The 22,420-nt window shown below is 31.7% G+C and overlaps 1 protein-coding gene across 2 annotated transcripts in view; it reads right to left on the bottom strand.

Annotated features, from left to right (window-relative positions):
* Positions 1-2,059: 2,059 nt before the first annotated feature.
* Oseg1 (intraflagellar transport protein Oseg1) overlaps positions 2,060-22,420 on the bottom strand; it is a 34,053-nt gene continuing 13,692 nt past the window's right edge. The window contains exons 5-27 of one of the 2 annotated variants that reach the window (XM_089238981.1): positions 21,932-22,010; positions 21,501-21,692; positions 19,971-20,109; positions 19,024-19,082; positions 18,612-18,755; positions 18,163-18,300; positions 17,841-18,005; positions 17,521-17,640; positions 16,755-16,873; positions 16,497-16,650; positions 15,073-15,228; positions 14,213-14,379; positions 13,923-14,094; positions 13,249-13,351; positions 11,046-11,186; positions 10,130-10,227; positions 8,442-8,542; positions 7,172-7,337; positions 6,710-6,821; positions 3,174-3,296; positions 2,885-2,961; positions 2,485-2,649; positions 2,060-2,307 (exon numbers count right to left, since the gene is read on the bottom strand). In XM_089238981.1, coding sequence (XP_089095107.1) covers positions 2,206-2,307; positions 2,485-2,649; positions 2,885-2,961; positions 3,174-3,296; positions 6,710-6,821; positions 7,172-7,337; positions 8,442-8,542; positions 10,130-10,227; positions 11,046-11,186; positions 13,249-13,351; positions 13,923-14,094; positions 14,213-14,379; positions 15,073-15,228; positions 16,497-16,650; positions 16,755-16,873; positions 17,521-17,640; positions 17,841-18,005; positions 18,163-18,300; positions 18,612-18,755; positions 19,024-19,082; positions 19,971-20,109; positions 21,501-21,692; positions 21,932-22,010 — 2,992 coding nt within the window. In that variant the 3' untranslated portion in view covers positions 2,060-2,205. Of the gene's footprint in view, positions 2,308-2,484; positions 2,650-2,884; positions 2,962-3,173; positions 3,297-6,709; positions 6,822-7,171; positions 7,338-8,441; positions 8,543-10,129; positions 10,228-11,045; positions 11,187-13,248; positions 13,352-13,922; positions 14,095-14,212; positions 14,380-15,072; positions 15,229-16,496; positions 16,651-16,754; positions 16,874-17,520; positions 17,641-17,840; positions 18,006-18,162; positions 18,301-18,611; positions 18,756-19,023; positions 19,083-19,970; positions 20,110-21,500; positions 21,693-21,931; positions 22,014-22,420 lie in introns of both variants that reach the window. The other variant, XM_089238980.1, reaches the window with a different exon arrangement.

The following is a 22,420-nucleotide window of genomic DNA, read 5'->3' as shown; positions in this document are numbered from 1 at the left end:
TGACCGTATAAGAGGGGTGATTGTTAAGGGGACACAGGACCCGTGAAAGTCAAGAAATGCAAGAAAATGTAGCATATATTTAAAAATTCCTGATTTACCCAATTTCTTCACATTTTTGAGGGTCACATTTAAAGTATGTATAATTTGATGTACAGCACCCACAACTTTTAACCGAACGATGGAGATATCTTGCGTTCTAAAAGTTGTAGAATGAAGTAGTTTCCACCAAAAATTATGGTTGGGGACGTTCTCAACATTGAGAAACTGAATTTCTCAAGGTGGATTGCAGGGAGAAAAACACACACACCAAATAAGTTTCGAACGATAAATACTGCATACGCTACGCGAGTGCTTGGATTTAGTGCTGCTAAAAAATAAATAGTTTCTATTTTATGGAGGTGAAAAACAAACTTTTTTTTTATTACTCTTCATTTTAGTGACTTTATATCCGAGATTGAACGAATATTTATACCATAATTATTTCAAACGATGTGTCAAAAAGCCATTGTTTGTGACGCAATTTCATCAATTCAGAAAAAAATATAAGAATTTTCCGTTGAACATTGCACTATTTTATATTATAATTTTGTTTCATTTGCAATTCCTCAATTTTTAATGCTAAAAAAATACAGATGAAACGAAATGCCGTGGTTTTAGCAGAGACGATTCCACCAATAGCCACTACCCTAAACTTGGCGTACACTAGGATGATTTACGCTATTGGGAGAACCGTTATTTATTGATTATTATCTCCATAAATATTAACATCAATCTAATTGTATGGTATTAATTTGTGAATTCTTTGCACGTTATTATATTTACCATTTCAGCTCATGAATATTGTCTAAGGAATGAAACAAATTTCTAAAATATTGAAAAATTTCAAAATTTTGTTGTTTATTTGTTTACTCAAATTTTTAAAAAGAAAAAAAAAAATGTTTGAAAAAAAAACTGGATGGATGTGAGAGACTTATTTATCGTATCACCGTATACTTAAAACATTACCCATTTCAGTGAAGTTATGAGCTTCACATTTAAACATTATCACATAAATTCTCATGAGAAATTTTTCAATGAGTTTCAAATTTATATCTAGTATATGGTCCCTAAAAGTGGTCATTTTCATATAATCGCTCATATCTCGCGAAATAGAGGTCAGATTGGAATGAAAATTAATTCTGTTGGGTTTTGGACTATGCCGATTCGAATGAAGTAAAAATTAATATATGCTCCTATTTTTTCACAAATTTTCAAAATAGGTTTTAATAATTCATAACTCATATTTTAAAAAATGCCAAATTCAAAATGATTAACAAAATTATGTTTGGCCCGTTAGAATCTATCATTTAAAATAAAAATTAATGAGATACCTATATTATTTCACCAATTATGCTCAAAAACAAGATGTTTCTGTTTAACATTACATCACTCGTTTTTCAATAATTTATATTTCACTAACTGTTTGTTCGAAATTGATGAAATTTGGTATTTCTGCATTTTTTGAGATTCTAAATCCAAATATGGAAGGAAAAAAATTGAGTTACCATTGAACTTTCAAAAGTTGGATCTTGTTTCAGCATCTAGATGGCCCCTTAAGAAAAAATTAACTTAGTACACTTATTGAAGATCTTAAACGAAGAAGAATGCTACCTTTCTTTTTCTTTATAACAAATACAACTCAAGATATCGCCATCGTTCGGTTAAAAGTTGTGGGTACTGTACATGCATCAAAGAAATGGTATGTGTCTCCTTTTTTTTTCTTTGTAGACTTTGTTTGAGTTATCTATGAAAATTACAGCACAAATCAAAATTACTCTTGAATGATTTGGGTCTTTCTCAAAATTTTGATTTAAAAATCTATAAGTTCACCATAAATATGTTTTTATGAGAGAAAAAATTAAAATTAATACTTGTTGTCTGGAATTATTGTAAATGTTTATAAGTGAAAAAATAACCCAACATATATTCAAGAAGAAAAAGCCCTTATAATTTTAATAGAGCCAGACTAGAACTAAAACTAGTCAGATGGGGGAACTAAGAAATATCAGTAATTTCATTTCTCTTAAAAAATGAGCATTTATTTATATATTTACACATGATATATCTTTATACAAAATGTAATATGAGCTTGGAGAGGATAATGTTATTTTATCCACATTTTTTCACAGGATAATAAAATAATTATCATGCGCAATGTCTTGACTGTTAGCTATTTTCCAAGTCTTTCTCTAATTCTGGATTATGTCGACAAAAAGGACAGTGGCCTTTCTTCAACAGCTGAAGCTCAAAATCATCTCCATGGAAGAGCTAAAAATGTTGGAAAATGTCATAAAGTGATCAGATATATTTGGAAATTATAATAAAATTCGCTAGAAAATGTGGAAAAAAAATCATTTTTAGCATGAACTTTTTTAACATGAAGTCTATATAAATATTTATGCATGTAATAAATCTATTCAGTTTTTTTAGAATAATGAAACCTACCTTGAAACAGGACTCACACTTCCGTATAGATACATCAGGCATTAGGTTTTTGAAATATTGATATTGCAGTGGTGCAGGCCATTTGCAAATAATTACTTCTGAAAAATTCATGGATCGTAGAATCTGTCTATTTACAGTTACCGGTGCAAAATTTAAACTGTCATCCTACAATTGTAGAAAAATAATGAATATATATGGACTAAAACAAAATTTTTAGATATGGTGTTGTCATAAGCACATGTTGAAACAAAAAAGGGGGAAGAAATAAAAAGGGAAAACAGAGAAACTGTGGTAGGAAAAATACACACATTCCTTATATAGAGCTAAAATATGCAAAGTAACCATACTTACATTATCAGCAGCCTATGAATTAATGGAAAAAAGAAAAGAAAATACTCACTTCATAGCTCATCAGTCTGGAAGTGAAAGGATCTACTTCTGAAGTCTCTGAATCATCAAATCGTAAAGCTTGGTAACCTAAATAAATTGTCAGATTGAAATTTTAACATTTTTATACATAGGAATTTTGTAACAATTTCGATTTACTTTCATTTCTGAACACATGTTTAATTGTCCTTCTCATAAAGATAAAAACCATTATGCAGAATGAAATAAACTATATAATACAGACAGAAATATTCATTCATAATAAAATAATTTTATAATTAAAATTATATAAATAGTTTTACCATCAGTATGCTCTTCTTCATACTTTGATGATGAAATAGGTGGAGGTTCACTTTGCAATAAAGATAATGCTTCTGTGTGACTAATATCATCTTCTAAATAAAACTCTATAACTGGTAAAACATCTGTAACAAATAGGTAAAAATAAGAATAGAAATCATAATTATCTTCTTTTTTTTGCTGTAGGTCAAGAGTCTTTGAATGTTTTGCCAGTTGAGCATAATTCAAACCCATCATCAGAAAAAGAACACCTATACAGCAACTCTAAATGCAGGCCAACTGAATGTGAATTATTGACTGAAACTTTAATGAGATTGTTCAGTTGGGGGGGGGGGGCAATCAAGACCTTTTTTTCTCTAAGAAAATTTATCATAAGTACAAGTAACAGATTTAAGATGGCTGCTTTTATGTATACAGCAATGTTCAAGAAAATTGTACGACTCACTTATATATCTAAAGTTTGTTCTTCTTAAAAAAAAGAGTTTTGCTATTTTTATGAAGAAATGTAAAACAAATATGCTCCAAAAAACTTAAACATCTAGTGCTTCATTTTATTATTACATATACTGCCATGTTGATCACCAGTGTCTGATATATATAGTAAGTAGTATAGTAGTGTTTTTTTTATCTTTAAAAAAAACTTTCAATTGTATAAAGAATCTGAGCAAGCACATTAACTCTAAATATGGGTAAAAAGATTTTTTTCTTTCCCTCAGGTCTGTGTTCATCCCCCCCCCCCGAATATCTCTTGCCTTCAGAAGAATACAGAAAATTCAACCGATTTCAAAGACTTTAGAGGAGGGTTGGCAGGTTTTTGATGCACAACAGTTTTTGACAGTTCAAACTATTTTTAAAGTGATTGTTATACAAAGAATAAATACTTAATATGATTGTGAATAATTTTCTACTCCCTACAGAATTATTTTGGACAATATATATGTTTTTTTTTCTTATAGAATATACAATTTGAATAAAGCATAGCATACATGCTGAAGGAAAAACTATGGAATGATTTGACATTCTCTGATTCAAGACGATTCTTGACCTTCCAAAATTTCTTCAACTGCTTATATATGTGCATCGATATAAACCATCTGCTGTACTCTTTTTACAACAGATAAGTTTTTAAAAAAGCTTATTACATCATATGTGTAATGTTGATTTCTGTTATTATTAAATTATCTAGATAATCACTGATACTTAAAATGATACTTTTATTAAGCATAACATTGAAATATATCTAGCGATCAAAATGCTAAATTGTGAGACTAAAATGTCATTTAATTTGGCAATGCTAGCTTGTACTCGTATATGATGCTTAAGAAACTCCTGTAACTTATCCTTAGTCACAAACTTAGTTATTCTTACTTTTGCACTATGATATGATAAATTTACTATCATTTATAATGCAATGGTTTTCCAATTGAAGCTGTATTTAAAAGTGAAAAACAAATGCTTTGGGTATCAAGTCCTGTCAGCTATGCTTTGGTTGAAAATACTCTTTAAAACTCTGTGAATTTATACACCCTGAGCTAAGAAATTTTTAGATATTTTTCTCAGTAATTATAATTCCGAATATACAACCCTTTAATCTACATAAAGTGTTTTGTTATTTAGCATACCTATCAGGTTACAAAAACTATTTGACAACAATGACAATAAGTTTTTGATTTTTTTAATACTGATTTAGTTTCTGAAGTCAAAAACCTAACCCTGATGCCCTATCATACATATTTTGAATAAGCAGTTCTATTCCACTTAGCAAATTGAACACAGGTAATGAGTAGCTTAGATAAATAAACCATAAAATTATATTTTATATGTTCTAGACTCTTATGTTGAAAAATTTTAAATTGCAAATTATAATTAATATTTTGTATAATTATTGTAATAAATTAATGTTTAAAAATAAAATTTTGTAATATGCAAAAAAGTAAGTTTTTCATCATGTTATATACGTATTGTGTTTAAAACATTACCAAAAAGCATTCATTTAGGTTTTTGAAAATTTTCAACAGTTTTTGACAGTTTAAAATTAGGTTTTGACACTTGTCATGTCACAAACCCAACCCTGCTTTGGAGAGAAAAGCTAAAACAAATTCAGCGGAAATTGCTTCTAATTTTCAAAGGAAAAATAGGAAAAAATTTAGATTTAATTCAAAGGAGGTCCCACTTAATATTAAGAGGTATCCCATGACTTCAGCACTTTTCAAAGTGTTAATATATTCCATCTATAAGGATTAACCTTTTATAACAAGTCTGAAGGTTACTGTCAAAGTCCATGGGTTTGAATCAGGGCAACGAACATCAGAAACAAATTTTTACCTACCGAGCCTAGGGTGACCACCAATAGATGGTGCCTTGTAACAAATTGTTATTTCCTAAAGCGTCTCACTGCGGTGTTGAGCAGGTTAAACATTGTCAGAATGCACATGTGCGTGATTGCCGTAAGCTTTTCTGGTGACTGTTGGTTGCCACCAACATATTTCCTGGCGACGTTTAATCATAGATACACTTAATTCTACAAAGGTTTGACATCTGCAATTGATACAGCGGTTAAAGCGTGAGACAAGAATTGCGAAAGTTGGGGGTTCGATTCCCTCAAACTAGGCTGAGGTTTTTTTCCTCATTACCATCTTCGTTTTTTAATGTATGTGTGATCTTAAATTTATTTTTCATTTTAATGAAATTTAATTTTTTAAACCATTGCACAGGTTAAATGTGATTCATTTATATCACCACCAATCACCAGATGGATTCCGGTTGCGGTGAAAACAGTCTATATTTTCAGGAGCTGTGCAACGCTTGAGCCCAAACAAAGTTCAGGCAGGTGGCGAAGCCATTTACAGGCCTGTGGTCTGTGCTGAATAAAGTTCAGCCTACAGGTGTATTTACTAATAAAGTAGTCTGAAATAGTGAAAGTTTAGAGATAAGCTGTCAAGCGTAACAGCCAGCAACACACTCACGCATGAGTGTTCTGACAATGTTCAACCTGCTCAACAACTGCAGCGAGATACGCAAATGAGGTGGTAGTTCTGTAACTAAGCCTATAAAGCTAGGTGTTGCTGTGGGAATTTCCCTCTCTTCCGTATGTAACAACTAACCCATGAGGACCTGTTGGTTCTTTTATTTATATTTATTTTATGTTTTACTAAATTACATTCATTCGTGAGACATGTTTGTCACAGGATCTTCTGATAACCAGATGAAATAGATTGGAGCATCTGCCGACGGAGTCATCTCGTCAAGGCTTGCTTAAAAACAATGGTGTGAAGGTCAGTGAGTGATAACTTTTTGTCTTACGGAAGAACCTTAACTTAATATTATTTTCTAGTTTGTTGTTTGTTTGTAAATTTTCATAATAGAATGACCAAGGAATTCCAGGCAGAATGTGTTGATGAATTTGTTACAGCTTTCATTTCCCACCCAACTCTGCTAGTTGGAAATTGCTGTATCGTGATATATGACCCAAGTTAGTGTGCGATAAAATAGTACAGTAGCATTTCTTCATACTAGATAAAAAATGGGATATACTTACCAAGTGATACGAAAGAATTCACAAACGGTTGTTTGCAATTAACACACACATTCCCAAGTTTATTTAATAAAGGATTTGTAGTGGAACACCGATAGCACAAAGGCAAGAGATCCTATTTTGGAATATGAAAATAAAATGAGTTTTTTTTATTGTTAGCATAACTTTTTCTATATATTTTAATGGCATTTACTTACGTCATCAGGGCCGGAACTAGAGGGTGTGGGGGGGGGGGCAACTTTCCAATCTAACAAAATTTATGGGGGCAGCAGTTTTAGGTGAGAACAAAGAACACCATTATGAAATTTTTGAATTTTAAAGTTGTGGGGGGCCAGCAAAAATCCTAGTTACGGCCCTGTTTGTCATTACAGGAAAAATTTTAATGTATCGTGATCTTACATCTGAAATGCTTAACTTTTGTTTTGAGAGAAGGATAAAAGCCATTAAACATCATATTTATCTCACCTCAGCATCACTAAATGGTTTAGATCTCAAAGATATGGTACCAAGATCAACTGGCTCCTGAAGTTTTGATGGTATTTTCAAATTTTCCAGCTTATTATAAGCATATCGTGCCAATTTGTAGGCTTTCATGCTTGAGCTCTGTTTAGCAAGAGCATAGTATATAGCTCTGAAACTGATGTTAAGTACAATTAATTTCATTATTAACTCATATTTGATATTCTACAGTGAAACTTCGGTTAGCAAGCAAAAAGTTTGAACAAATTTTGATTTGATATAAGAGTGATGATTTGCATTACGAGCAAAAATTTTGTACTTTGCTTATTTAGTTTCACATGATCACAACTGAGCTGATGGTTATTCATTTTTTTCCCCACATGTATACTTTGGAGTTGTGGGTACTATTCTTCTCTATGGTCTCCAGTCAGCATGCCTCACTCAAAAAATGAAGTGCAGGAAGATAATTACTCTGGAACTTAAGGAAACCATCAAAAAGCATAAGCAAGGTGTGGGAGTAGCCGTGGTAGTAGTATTGAACATGACTTTGAGGGGCTAGCTCATAGTTTTTTAAACTTTTTGTTCCATTGCTCCTTTCTTGAGAAACATTTTTCTCTCATCGCCCCCCCCCCAACTCAAGCTTACCCATAAGATCCTATGTTATTATACCCATAGCTTCTATCACCCCCCCCCCCGGACAATTCCATCGCCCCCAGGGGGTGATATTGCCCACTTTGGGAAACACTGGGCTAGCTCATGAACAGGAGCCACCAGTTGTCAAAGAGACTGTGGCCTTGAAAAAGACTATGGGACTGTAAGTGAACAAGAACGACATTCAAGAATTAGCAGAGGAGCATGGAAAAGAGTTGACCACAGATGAACTGACGGATTTCCATTGCATGCGACAGCAACAGCTTATGGATAGGATCCAAGGAAGAGGAATCCCTCATTTCAAATGAGATTAGAAAGATGTATAAAACATAAGAAGCTGAAAACTTTTGTTTTGAAAGTTTGTTTTTTAACAACTTGACAACAACTTTTGTTTTTTTAACAACAATAAAAATTGCTCCAATGATTTTGTTCATTTTTGCATTATTCATAATTGGTTTAAGATGGAAAATATCATACATAGTTTTTCCCCACAAAAATAATTATTTTGTGCCGCCTATTTCCACTTACCTCAGTTTACCTTACATTACAATATGACAATGGTACAATCAGAAAGATTTTAATACATATATTTTCCAGAATGACATAGAATCTTATAAAAGGATACACTTTGGAAACTCCAGGCAACTCTATATTTACTGTATGATGCACAAGGTATCGAGCCATATTGAATAGAGCTTCTGGATAAAGGTGAGTGAAAGGTTCATCCTAGATTTCAGGCGAATAAATGTTTGAGAAAATTGAGACTTTTTCAATGTAAAATTATCAATATATTATTCAATCAAGATAGGTATTAATATACAAACGTTTAGGTGTTTAAAAAAAAAGACAATGAAATACAATACACAGTGAAATGCCTATACAACCATACTCAAGGGCTGGAGTAATGTATTATAAAGGAGTTATTGTGTGACAGAATATATTAACACTATGCTTAGGGATCAGAGTGCTTAACACTAAGTGCTTAGGGATCAGAGATTAATATTGTGGTATGGACAATAATCATTATAGAGGGTGCTGTTATATATTATTTCACTGTATTAGAGTGAGATCTATTACAGATAAAATCACATATATAAGATATATTATATGATAGTAAGTTCAATATAAATGTCAAAGTTTACTAAAAAAGAATAGACATTGTTTAAGATTAGAAGGAACAGAAACCATATACAATACAGTATTCAACAGTCACAATAGGCCATTGGTTCAGTCAGGAGTAGAGTTTATCTCCCAGGATCCTGCACCTAAAATGCAACCGAGAATTCAAACTCATTTTCCAGGATCCCAGAAGAAGAAGGATTGGACCAGATCACAGTTCTGTACTGAATTAAACGTGCCTACGAAATTTTTATCACTAGAAACATGCATTTTAGAAGCTGAAATCAATAAATTTTGAATAAAATTAATTCTATCAATAGATAAATTATTTAATTAATTAATTACTAACTATTATACAATACATTTAACCTTTCAAGCGGAATTGATGAGACATCTCATAAACCTTTTGCCTCTTATTTTAGCATTTACAAGCCCAGACAAGAGTTAATAAACTTTAAATATTAATATATATATATATAACTTTTAACATTAATACTTTATCTGTCATTAAATGCATCTAAATTTATTTAAATTGTCCATATATTTATGACAACCAAATCCCAGGAAATTTCTAAGATCTCGGGATTGAACACTGTAATTCCCACTTTCCCAAGATTGAGAAAATCCCAGGAAATGTTAATTCCTGGCTAGCAGGCTGTATAAAAACTGTTCCCCCCACCCCCAAACCAGTACAGAATTTGATTTGAAAGAATTATGAAGCTTCAACTATTTTGATAAAAATGTTCATGTGTTTAACTTTATTATATGCTACAGTGGTTCAGAAAACTGAATTTGCAGATAGTTGGTTACCATCCTCATAGTACAGAGGCTTTCATCTGTAGTGCTTTATATTACACATTTTGAATTTTACTGCATTTTTTCTGCTATTACACATCATGGTGCTTGAATTTGGGAATATTATCAGCATAAAATTTTCAAGTCAATGAGCAGCCCTTTTCTGATGAAAATTGGTAAACTTGGTTGACTTGAGAGTTTCAGGGCTGAATATAGGATTTAACTGAGTTTTTGAATCTTATCATTTCAATTATACAGATATGAATGATATTGTTAAACAATAAGTTAAATGTTACATTAAACTTTTAAAACAGTTTGAAATTTATACTTTGTTTTTAGTGAGGACTTAGAATTAAGATTCTAATAGATTTTTACATAATTCCAGATAATAGGACTTACTAAATAGCGTTGAATATTTTGATAAACATAATATATTTCTGCTTTATGCTGCAAGTCCCAGAACTTGTTAACCATACGGCTATTCTCTGATTCATCATCTGGAAAAAATATTGATGTTTTTGAAATTATCTTTGCGAAATTTGAATCATAAAATATATATCATCATTATAAGAAACTAACAATTATTATTATAAAATAATCAAATCTGGATAATAAATACAAAATTTTACATCAATCATATTGCTTAACCTTTTTCACTTACAGGCATGCCAACATTGGCATGAAGTCTCTTAGTAGTGGTGAATTCACCCTGGGGGGGGGGGGTGAAGCTCTGTCACATTGAGGCACTCAGTAATATGCAATGCAATCAATCACTGCATACGCTCTTGAAAACTTAAAAATTTGTTGCATTTTTGCATTCTAATCAACACCGGCTGTTGGTATCAGAAAGACAGATAAACACAGTAAGCGCAGAGAACTCAAAATTTGCCCTCATTCATCATCTAAATTCTCTGTTAATCAGCCCTGAAACCAGTTGTTGTTGATTTCATGGATCCAAAAATGCCTTTACAAGACATAGGAACCAACCATGGGCCCCTTTGAGAAGACGGATTTCACATATTCATCATACCTTTACTTGTTATTTTCTCTATCATCATACGCTGGTGTTGATCTGGATTGCAAGCTTGTCATTGCATTCTTTTAATTTTGGCCCGAATGTTGCTCTTAATGTTGAACGTTAAATTAATTCAATCACCAACCCTATTCTAGTCCAATGTTTGCTCTTCTTTCTCTAGGACTCTCTCATTCTAGGATATGCATATATGATTTTGTTGTTATACTACAAATAGTTGGTAAAGATCATGCAATTTCAAATAATATAATAATAAGGTTATATCAAAAACTGCTTCCTTACTCCCAGCAAGGGCCAGACATTGCATTGATAGAAGGAAGTAATAGTAGCCAGCATCACTGAACCTCTTCTCATTCACAGCATTTTTTGTCAGCTCTTCCAGTACTCTGAATGCTTCATCTTGACGTCCTGCTTTATAAAAAGCTAAAAAAAGTAAAATATATAAAATGTCAGTCTACTCTTCTCTCTGCTTGATACGATGAAATATATCTATGTAAATTGTTATTTTATACCTTCATCTGCACAACCACTTCTATTTGATGGCCAACCAACCTCCATTTGGGCTCAAGCAGGGCCTTTCAAACTTATTTTTGATTGCTGTCTCTCCCATAAACAAATATTCTCAGTTCCCTACCCCCCCCCCCAAGTCCACACACAGGATTGTATAACTTCTGCCAATCCCGATCCATTTCATTTTTCAGTACCCCTCCCTGATGAGGGAGAACTTTGCCTGCTTTGGGAAATACTAGCATGGGGCATTCCGTTTTTGAAGATAGATGGATAACTATCAGTACAGGGCATAAAAACAATGCCCTGTTGATTCAAGAATTCAACAAGATCAGAAAGATAAGCGCACTTGTTAGGCCCTAAGCATATGTCCTGTTTGCCTATGCAAGAAAAAGGGCACTGACCGAGCTGCCTATTATATCCTGCTCCTTGAAAGCACCCTATAAACATAGACTAGAAATGTCTAACAAATGTTTAAGATTACTTTGTAATAAGGTTCATTTTTTAAGTACAATGTTGAGAAATAAAGCATGTGAGGCATATTCTGAGAGGCAGAATCATAGCCAGAAATTTTTTTCAGAGGGGCATGACTAGTAATTCTAGAAATACTAGCATGGGAAATGACATTTTGATGTTTACTCTACCCATGTTACTCTATGGAAGTTATTTTCCTAAAATGTTTTGTAGCATGTGTTTGATTGGGATGCACATTGACAATTCTGGCAAAACTTAGACAGCTATATAAGGGATCAAACCAGCTGATGAAAAAAAAGTGAAAATTTGCACATTCATGTTTTTGGCTTGAAGGGGGGGGGGTGATATAGCAGTCATTTTCTCATCTTTTGGGGGGGCAGACCCCAAGTTCCCCATCACTATGGCTTTGCTGTGAGCTACGGAAGCTCAGAAAATGCACAAGAAGATAGTGGAAGTTCAGAGTAGCCGCCACAGTGGTTTGAAAACACTGATCTACAGAATATTAAAAAAATAAATAAAAAAAAAACACGTGGTCAAAGTATAATTGATGCTATGGTGGGCGGAAAAGCTGTAAATATGGTTTGATTAAAAATGGGTCTGTGTGTGAGCGAAGTTAGTTAACAAAAATAATTGCATATCATACGCCAGAGGCAGATTGGCTTTGCCACCCATGGACTATTCAAATATTTCTGCCCTTTTCACTCACGTTAGAATTTACTGTTCTTGACCTCCAAAATTGCAAATTTGCTGCCCTGGCTATAGACCGCTTAGCGCCCCCCCCCCCCTAAATAAGTCACTGTCTTTGGCTGTATAGGGTATTAGATTTTTTTGGAATTAAATGAAAATATACTGTGCCCTACCTTTTAGCTGATATTGAGTTCAATTTTCTTCGATTCTGATTCGAATAATATTATTTTCAAATTTCATATTTTATTCCTTTGATTGCCGAAATAATAGTTATTTAACCTTTCCCCCTCCATGCTGTCATAAGACTGGGAATAACATTGGACTTCCGGTACAAACTGTGACCAATCTCCAAAAATGGCAGATACCATACAAGCCTTAGGTTTCAGTAGGAATCTATATCACAGCAGTTTTCATCACTAACAGCTTCCTTATCTCATCCATTGGGTTTAGGGCACACCGGGACTGTATAAAAAGTTAATTTTTTTATTTTAATAACTATCCCACCCCTTGAAACATGAATGACATATCTGGGTACTACACATTATTTGGAAGCTTTTTATAATTGGAAGTAATTTGGAAACTTTTTCTAATTGAAGTATGACTCTAGGATCAGCGGTTCGCCAGTAAAATGCCATACTCCCTATTTGCTATGCACCAGTATATATATACATTTATTTATTTATTTACTTCTTGTTCACCGTAATTATGTTTTCTTTTCCAGAATAAAGCATGTTGCTGAGATATTTCTGAAAATTCTCAAGAACTAAAATTTGCTGTTCCTGTTATCAAATTTTAGGATAAAGAAGACAAAACTTGCCTGACTGAGCTTCCACAAAGCGATCATTTTCAGCAAGCCAATTGGCATAAGGCACATAAACTTCTTCCCTGAAGGCTGGATGCTGTTGTGCTAAAGCAAAAGCCTATTTAAAGCAAAAATTATATTTTATGTGTGTCTGTGGTACAAGTAAACATATGCAAATCAAACAAATGAAAAATAAAGATTTCTAAAACACTGTCTCTTTCTATAACAATGTCATTGTTGTTATTCAAATATAATTAGTGAAGATGATATTGGACTTTAAGAATAATTCATATTTGATTTTCGGAAAAATGAAATTTTCGGACATAGGTTCATTCAAATAATGTCAAATAATTAAGGACATAGGTGTTTAGTGATATGGTACTACATCAATTACGAACGTGAATATGGAGGCCAACTGTATTTCTATTCAGTATTAAATTCAGTTAATCCAAAAAACATAAAATTAATATTTTTATACATATGATATCATATTAAGAAAAACACATACATGCAAAACTTATAAAATGGGGAACATTCTTTTTGCTTTGTTTTTCTTATTTACAATTATGTAGACATAAATAAAATTATTTATGCATATATTTATGCTCTCATGAGCTTCACAAAGTGCAGAAAAATGAGGTACAATAAAATTTGAAAGTAAAATTGCAATAAAATTTTCAAGAAATTACTTCGTCCCAGTTTTTGGCTTCAATGTTTAGCTTTACAAGTTCTTGGATGTTTCCCATTTTTCTGTACACAGCAGCAGCATACTGATACTGGCCATACTTTCTCATGTGATCAGCAACCATTGACAAGGATGTATGATCAGCTTTATCTAATTTCTGACCTATATCAACAAGCCTGAGAAATAATGAGAAACATCAATGAAACATACTTATTTTCCGAACTGAATTACGAAAATAAATGAATGAAAAATATATATTTTAATTTTTAAAGTAATAAACTAGGATTTACTTACATGTCTATCCAACCATGTTCTCCAACGATTTCAATGGCTTTCTGAACTTCACCAACCGATAGATACATCTCAGCAGCTGCTTTTGGCTCATTAATGTTTTTTGCCCAGTCAGCTTTCTTTTTGATTAATACTCGTTTATCTTGAACATCTTCAGAACCGAGAAACTCCTGGGTAGCATGATTTAAAAAAATGAATAAACACTCACATAGCTTAATGCATGATGTTGTATTATCAGATGATCACGACAAATGAATAATTAAAACAACATAGGTCCCATGCTAAAATAGGAGCTGCAAATGATAAACTTATGACTAAATAACAACAAAAGAGCTATTAAATAATTACTCATATTAAATGAATATTAATTAAAACATAGAGGAATAAAATTTACTACCAAAAAATAAAAACTAATTAAAATAGTAACAAAAAACAAGCTAGTACATGCTTTAATGTAAAAAAAACTAGCTTTTTTTTTTTATAAAAATCAGAAATCCATTAAATTAAATCCATTAAATCCAATAAAATTAGAATATGTGTATTCCCAAAATAAAAGAACATCTGAAATGAAATTATATGAGTAAATTTGCATCTCTCTTACTATATGTATTAAATAATACTAATAAATCACATTTTTCATAAATGATACATAAAATCATCATGGTCACTATGATGTTTCACATAGAGCTTATGAAACACATTTTGGTAATTTGTTATTGTTTCATAAAAAGACACCAACAAAAATGTTTGTCCCATATCTTTGTTGTTCTGTGTGGTTTTTTTTTCTTTTTGTCTCTTCAGAAATAGTTTTTTTTTTCCAACTCATCTAACTCAAATAAAAAAATTTCAGAAAGGCTTCTCACTTGAGCTAAATCAAACATTCGAAGATCAGTATACATGGCCATTGCTTTGCTTTCATGTCCGCTTTTTTTGTATAATGTAGCAGCATCCTGAAATCTTCCAAGATAAGCATGAACATCACCAAGAAATAAGAAATCAGTATCACCTTTCTTATTCTCCTATGTGAAAAGAAAAAAATATATATACATCACCATAATTTCTAAATAAGAACTACAGTGAAACCCTAATACAATGTTCAGAGGTCATGTCATTATGTTGTATAAATGCAAGTTAGTCACACAACTGAAACTTCTTTGAAAATGAACCCTTCCACAAAGACCTATACAAAATATTAAAATAATTCAATGGAATTTTCCAATGCATTTCAGAATTGTTGTAAACGAATCATTCTTGAGGGGAGAAACCCCCACAAAATTGAATTTTTAAAAAGTCATATAATAAATACCTTGAAAAGCTATAATTGGCATAGGGTAGATATAATCTTGGGTACTTTTACAATTTTATTTTTATGGTATTTTTTCAATAAAAGTAATTTTAAACCGTTTTTGAAAATATCTTTCCATTTGTTATGTTAATTGCGTTATATATCAAGGCAAAGTAAATAATGCATTGAATTGGGTTTTAAAAGAACCAATACTGCACACGTTTCCTATTAGTAGAGGTTTTTTTGTCTATATCATTTGTTCTGCAGATTGGTTTCTATATCTAAGCAAAGTCAATAATGTATTGAGTGCAGTTCTTCAAACTTTTTTTTAATAGAGCCAATACTGTACATGTTTCCTATTAGAACGCCTGTACTCTTCCTAATTCTTACAATGCATTTTCCTGCCTTCCAGGAATAATGCTGTGGACATTCGAAAAAAAAAATTGCAAATGGTCATGCAATCACATTTCAAAAAATTGAAATCCATTTCTTGTGGACTCGCTGCATCTGCTGAATCCTTAGAAACAGCAATAAACAAATCATGTAAATGTTCACTCTGAAATGGTCATAGCCAACTCAATTATTTCCATTTCTGTCAATAATTATCCTAAAGTTCATGGCTGACAGTATGCCTGCGGCATATTTTTCACAATCTGCATAAATTATGTAAATTTGATGTTTGGAATGGTATCCTTTTCCAAAAGTTTGAGTCAAAAAGTTGAAACAGATAATAATTTAAATTGTGTATCATATATTTGTATGAGTATGTTTATCTGTTAAGGAAGCATGGAAGCATATATAAAATAAAAACACTGCTCTATATATTGGTTTTAAATTTAAAATAGCTTCATTTATATATTAATTTATTATTTTAAAAAATTAAGTTATACTCTCTTTAATTATAATGTAATTAATAAAATAATGTTATTTTTCCTCAAAAGTAAATTTTCAATTTCCAGTTTTAAAGCCTCAAAATATAGTATGTTTTTGTGAAATAATTACCTCAAAGGAATGGATGAGTTTCAGCATTTTAAAATCTCTATTTCTTATAAATGATTGTCGAGCAATCTTCGGGTTCAAATTTTCCAACGCAGATATTCCAAGAAATTTCCAGTCAGCATCAGTAACTCCTAAACATGCTACTTCATATGCTTCCCTAAAATAAAATAATGATGTACACATGCATAGCATTTGATTCCTAATTGAAATAAATTAAAATTTTCAATTTAGTTTATATTTTAATTAAAAAATTTCACTTACGAAAACATTTTTTTCTCAATGTATTGGTACATTGCTGCAGACTGAGGAACATCCATAGTTGTCATGGTGTTGAAATGCAAGCAAAATATCCTACATCCACAAAATCCTACAACAAAACCCTTGAAAAATACATTAGTGTAATTGTGAGAAACACATAGATATTGAAAAAAAAAAACTTACTCCACAAGAATATAAGCATTGATGAATGAAACAAATTCATGATACAAGCATTGGCATTTTTATCAAGCAATAATGATTTCAGAGAAAGATGATGTAATACTCTACTATAACAGGATTGAACAGGAATGTGTGATTGACAGCTTCCTAACACAGCTAATAGCTCATGGTGCTGTGGCATCAGAGCTGAAGGTGCAAGCACCCACAGTGTTCTGCAGCCCTGGGGCAAAGCAGAAATCTAATTCCCCTGTACTTTTCTCCTGCTTCCTCTTCAAAGAACTTCACTTTTTTTTTAAATAAGCTTACTCTATTTTAAATCAAGAGTTTTTGCCTGAGATGGAATTTTGAAGCTCATTATTTAAAAAAATAATAAAAATTTACTTATTCGAATTTGAGACATAAATACACATGTTTTGCTACAAAAAATATGTCATGACCAGAACTACTTGGCTGCGAATCATATCCAGGGTTGTTGGCGTATGCGAACCCTGGAGGATTTTTTCCCCTCCACCTCTCTACTGGAGAATGAATTCTCTCTTTACATGATAGTATCAGCTGCCATCTTTCAATGGTCACACTATGATCTTACTTGAAGTTTTTGCTGCAAAACTGGAAAATTTCCAGCTTTGATGTTTAGAAATCCACCACCAGAGAAACACAGCATATCTTCATTAAGACTATTCCAAGCCACACTGTTGGCATTAGGTTCCTATAAAATACAAAAAGCCTTGAACAAAAACACATGAAATCATAGTTATATTGAAAACCTTGAAACTTAAGTTTCTTGTATAAATTCCAGATATCAAATTCATGCTACCAACAAGGTTAGAGTACCTATAAAAGCTCACTTTTCTGTCAATAACAAAATGAAACTTAAATTCTGGTATTTTTAAAAGAAAGGAAAATTACCTGAAAAAGTAACTCTTTGGTTTGAATATTGTATACTAGACACGTGCCACTATCATCAACAACAGCTAACTTTTTACGCTCCGCACTTATATCTAAACACCTGACAGCAGAAGGAACTTGTAAAACTGGTAGAGGAAACTGGTTGTCTAGGAAGATTTGCATAACCTGTGAAAGATTTGTCATATTAATTTCAAGAAGTTAATGAAATTACAAGTTTATGAATATCATTGCACATAAATACTCAAGTAGTTAAAACTAGGTCTGTTTCTCTCTGTGGCGAGACTTTTTAAAGAGATTTACTGGCTGGCATCAAAATACTTACTTGTCCATCTCTTAACCCAAGTAAAAGGCATTCACTACCAGCAGGTCCGCCAGTCACTTTAATGTATCGAATGGCAGACTCCATGTTCCACTCTCTTTCCCTTACACCTTGGAATGACATACACTGCAAGCGTTTCTCCTTAAAAAAAAAATAAATAATAAATAAATAAAAATAAAATTAATAAATAACCCTATATCTTTTTTCTCTCATCATCAATGGTAGGTGTAAAATGCAGATTCACATCTCCCATCGACACTGTGTTTTAGACATTAAAATATCACTCGGCAGCAACATCAATAAAATTATAGAAGGAGGAAAATAAACTGATGAATATAAAAATGAAAAATAGATCTTTTTCTGCTTAAGCTTACTCATATTTCACCATTCATAAGGGAAATGCATGGTTTAGTTTTCTTTAAATAGCATATAATAGCAAAAACATCAATTACCTGACATAAAACAATATGATCTGAACACACAACCAAAAGTGTGCATTCCACTTTTTGATTGATTTTCTCTCTCACTTTATAATGCATATCACTGAAATCTCCTTTTGCTAATTCATAGATGACAATTCTTTCTGGAATCTGAACCTGAATTATAATAGTTTACTATTAACATTGCTATTGTATAAAACTATTGAAATATACTGCAGAGCATAGAAAATGCAAAACCCAGAAAAACAAAAGATATCAAAGCCATGTTTATTGTGCAAATAACAAGGATTATTATTTTTTTCCTATTTCCTTTTTGGTAAACTACAAACGGTAAAATGATTTGTGTGTATTTGTAAATTAAATTTTCTGTATAAATAAATTGTTAAATTAATGTAGTAAGTGTAAGAAAAATAAAAATACTTACAGCGAGGCGATGTTTGTAAATTGCAATTTTTTTAACAAAATCCCTGCATTTTATTCTAACTGTAATGAAAGAATAAGAAGGGTGCAACAACATGGTTAATGAATAAGAAATTAGAATAGAAATGAATATGTAATTTCATTGATTACAGTACAAATAATCTAATTTCTAAAATCATATTAGGCTAGTGATCAATTGGTTATCTCACTTGGGCTAGTGCCGTGATTCCCAAAGCACGGCCCAAGCCTCAAATGGGGGCAATATGATTTTTAAGGGGGAGGGCGATTTGATTTTTTAAGGGAGCAATCGTGATTTATGAAAATTCATATTTGATGAAAAATCATTTCTCAGAATTAATGAAATCTTATATTCAATGAGGAAATAATTTAAGTATTAATGAAATGTCATATTCAATGAGGAAATAATTTAAGTATCAATGGAAATTCATATTTAAAAACTGATCTTAATAAGTAAAAAAGAAAATAGATAGCTCATGCTTCAGATCAGGTTTTTGGGCTTTCCAGGTTTTGAGCTTCCTCTACTTGGATTCTTAGAGGAGGACCACACAGGCTAATTCAAGGTTTCAGAAGAGCACAGAGAGAATCTTAACTCATATGATCTACACAAACAAATATACTTGGCATCCAACATTTTTAAAAAGTCAAGATTTATGATAGCAAAAGTAAACACAAAGCTTAAACTATATGAATACATTTCATAAAACAGAGAGAATCCTAAAATGTAGAGAAAAGACAAGATGCAAATCAGCCAAATCAATCGATTCTCCAGATATTTAAAAATTATTTGAAATCAGTGGCTCAAATTTCCTGGCATGCTGGAAGTATGGATATTCCCAGCATGCTGGTCTCTTTCCCTGGCATACCAGCTAATGTGGGTGAAGTAGGGCAGTTGCAACTTATTATTTTAGCCAAAAAAATTATGAATTTTACCTTTTTCCTCTGTTATCAGATGTTGAATTACAACATCAGTTATACTTTCTCTAAATGCATAACGCTCTTTGTATAGACTATGCACAGTTGAAAACCCTACTTCATGATATGCAACAGTTCCATCTTGGCAACCAAGAGCCTGAAAACCAAATAAATTTTATTTATCAAATATTTTTTTATGTACACAATAATGCATATCGTATATATGTGAAATATTTTAAGAAATATGTACTTCATACTGGAATAACATGTACAGATTAATACATTAGAGTAGGAAAATTAAGTCATTTTTTGTGGAATGAAAAAAGTTTTAACAGTGGTTTGCATACTGTGAACATTCATTGTTATTTGAAAATACTTATTGTTAGTTGAAAGCAAAATACACAGAGTGTACTGAGAACAAACTCTCATTAGAAGATTTATGCAATCACAAAATTCTTACTTATGCAATATGATAATATAAATACATCTATATATATATGATGACATGTCCTGACTGATTCATCATTGCCGAGCCGAAACAGTTGAAGTTATGAATATGAGTTTTGGTCAGTAGTTTCATTTTATGAAGTAAAGACCCACTAAGAAAGGGTTTTTTCAAAATTTGAAAGAAAAATCATGCTGAGACGAAACTGCTTGAGCTATAATTATGAAATTTGATCTGTAGTTTTATTTCATGATGTAAAAACTAAGAAGGGACTTTTTGAAATTTGACCCCTAAGAGGGTCATAAGGGGGTTATATAGAGAAAAAAATATAGAGATAAATAAAGGTGATATAGAAAAATCATGCTGAGGCGAAACCGCGGAAGCCATAAATATGGAATTTAGTCGATACTTTCATTTTACCATGAAGGTTTTTTTTTACTAAGTATTAAGGGTTTTTTTAAACCCTTCACTATGACAGGATTTCAAATTTATCAAACTAAACAAAATGGTCAGATATTATGCATAATAACCAACAATTATGTATAATCATTAGGTTTATTACTTTTAATGTCATGTGTACAACCCTGCAACATCCTCTCATTTGTGTGTGGCCTAACAGAACACTAAAAAGTTTCACAAATGAAATAAGGAAGTATTTAATGCATATGGCATTATGAAAACAAAAATATCCAAAGAAGGCAGTCTTTCACAGCACTTTTCGAGCTGTTATGCGATGTTAATCCTTGAAACGGCCTCCTTGGATGTGTGCATGTGTCTGTAGCGTTCCTCCAAGAACCATTATTCCTTACGTTTACATTTATAATTAAAATGTTAATTATCTAAGTGTGCCTGTTTCTGCTTTCATGAGCCAAAATCATTCAAATACAGTCCACTATTATTCGTGAGCTAACAAACTGTATTATTAAAAAATATAGAGTTTTTTGTTTTGGGCTTGCATAGATGATCATTTTTACAATCGCTTCATAAGAATCACAAAGGTTAAGTAGTTGGTTTATATTGTCTTAAACACAAAAACCAAAATAAGCAATACAAAAATATTTTCTATAAAAAAATGTAAAAAATTTAACAAAACAAAATCTTACCACAAAATTTTTGTCTGCCTTTGTTGCACAGCACCATACCCATGCTTGTTGTTCAGCAACTGGACCAATCAATATGCCCTCTTTTGTGTATAGAGACACTTGTCTATTTGAGCCACATATAAGAATATAGCTTCCTTTGGTAAGGCATGTGATCTTTAAAGCATCGAAACCCAGTGATCGTTCTTTACCTATCTGAAAATTTAAATAATGTGTCTACAAATTTTGTAGGACAATATCGTATATAAGAAGCACTGAAAAGATTCATCCATAATTTCAACATAATCTATCTATAATTGACTTGATATAACTAACTCTTTCATTTCATCTGTATCAGAATACTTACTGACAATAGTACAAAGTCCACAACAGAAAATTTTGTATAAACACAAAAAAACAGTGTAAAGAAAGTGAATAAAATTTTAGTTTCTCACTTGTTTGCCATTGCAGTTATAAAAAGACAATGTCTGACTCCAGTCAGTGACAGCTAGAATGGAATCTCCATTATCGTCTCTTCTCATAGAACATAAAAAAAAAAGTGTAAGCATGAATCATACTTAACATAATGATTTGAGCAGCAGAAGAGAAAAATTTGCTAATTTTTTTACTGAGAAATAGGCATTGCTCAATCATTATGTTTAAAACATGAACTGCGTACAAGATCATCTTAACAGCAAAATTAGTGATGTTCTGGAAGTCCTTACCTAACTTGAAGTACCTACTTACCACACACAATTTTCATACCTACTGTCAGAAATTGTGGTATCAAATCTTATTAACATGATGTGCCCGGGTGAGCTATGTGTAATGACGACCCTGAGTGCATGAACTATTTGCAAATTCAGGCAAAAGAACAGCAATTTTTGTATTTCATATCAATTAATATTTAAAAGTCTTGTATATTTCATATACAGTTAAATTTT

Source organism: Pholcus phalangioides, unplaced genomic scaffold (genome assembly GCF_987345545.1).
Source record: "Pholcus phalangioides strain wild (caught in Gottingen) unplaced genomic scaffold, Ppha-v1.0 ptg000011l_1, whole genome shotgun sequence".
Taxonomy (NCBI): Eukaryota; Metazoa; Arthropoda; class Arachnida; order Araneae; family Pholcidae; genus Pholcus; species Pholcus phalangioides.
The sequence above is the reverse complement of the archived record's forward strand: the minus strand, read 5'-3'. Positions and strand labels throughout refer to the sequence as shown.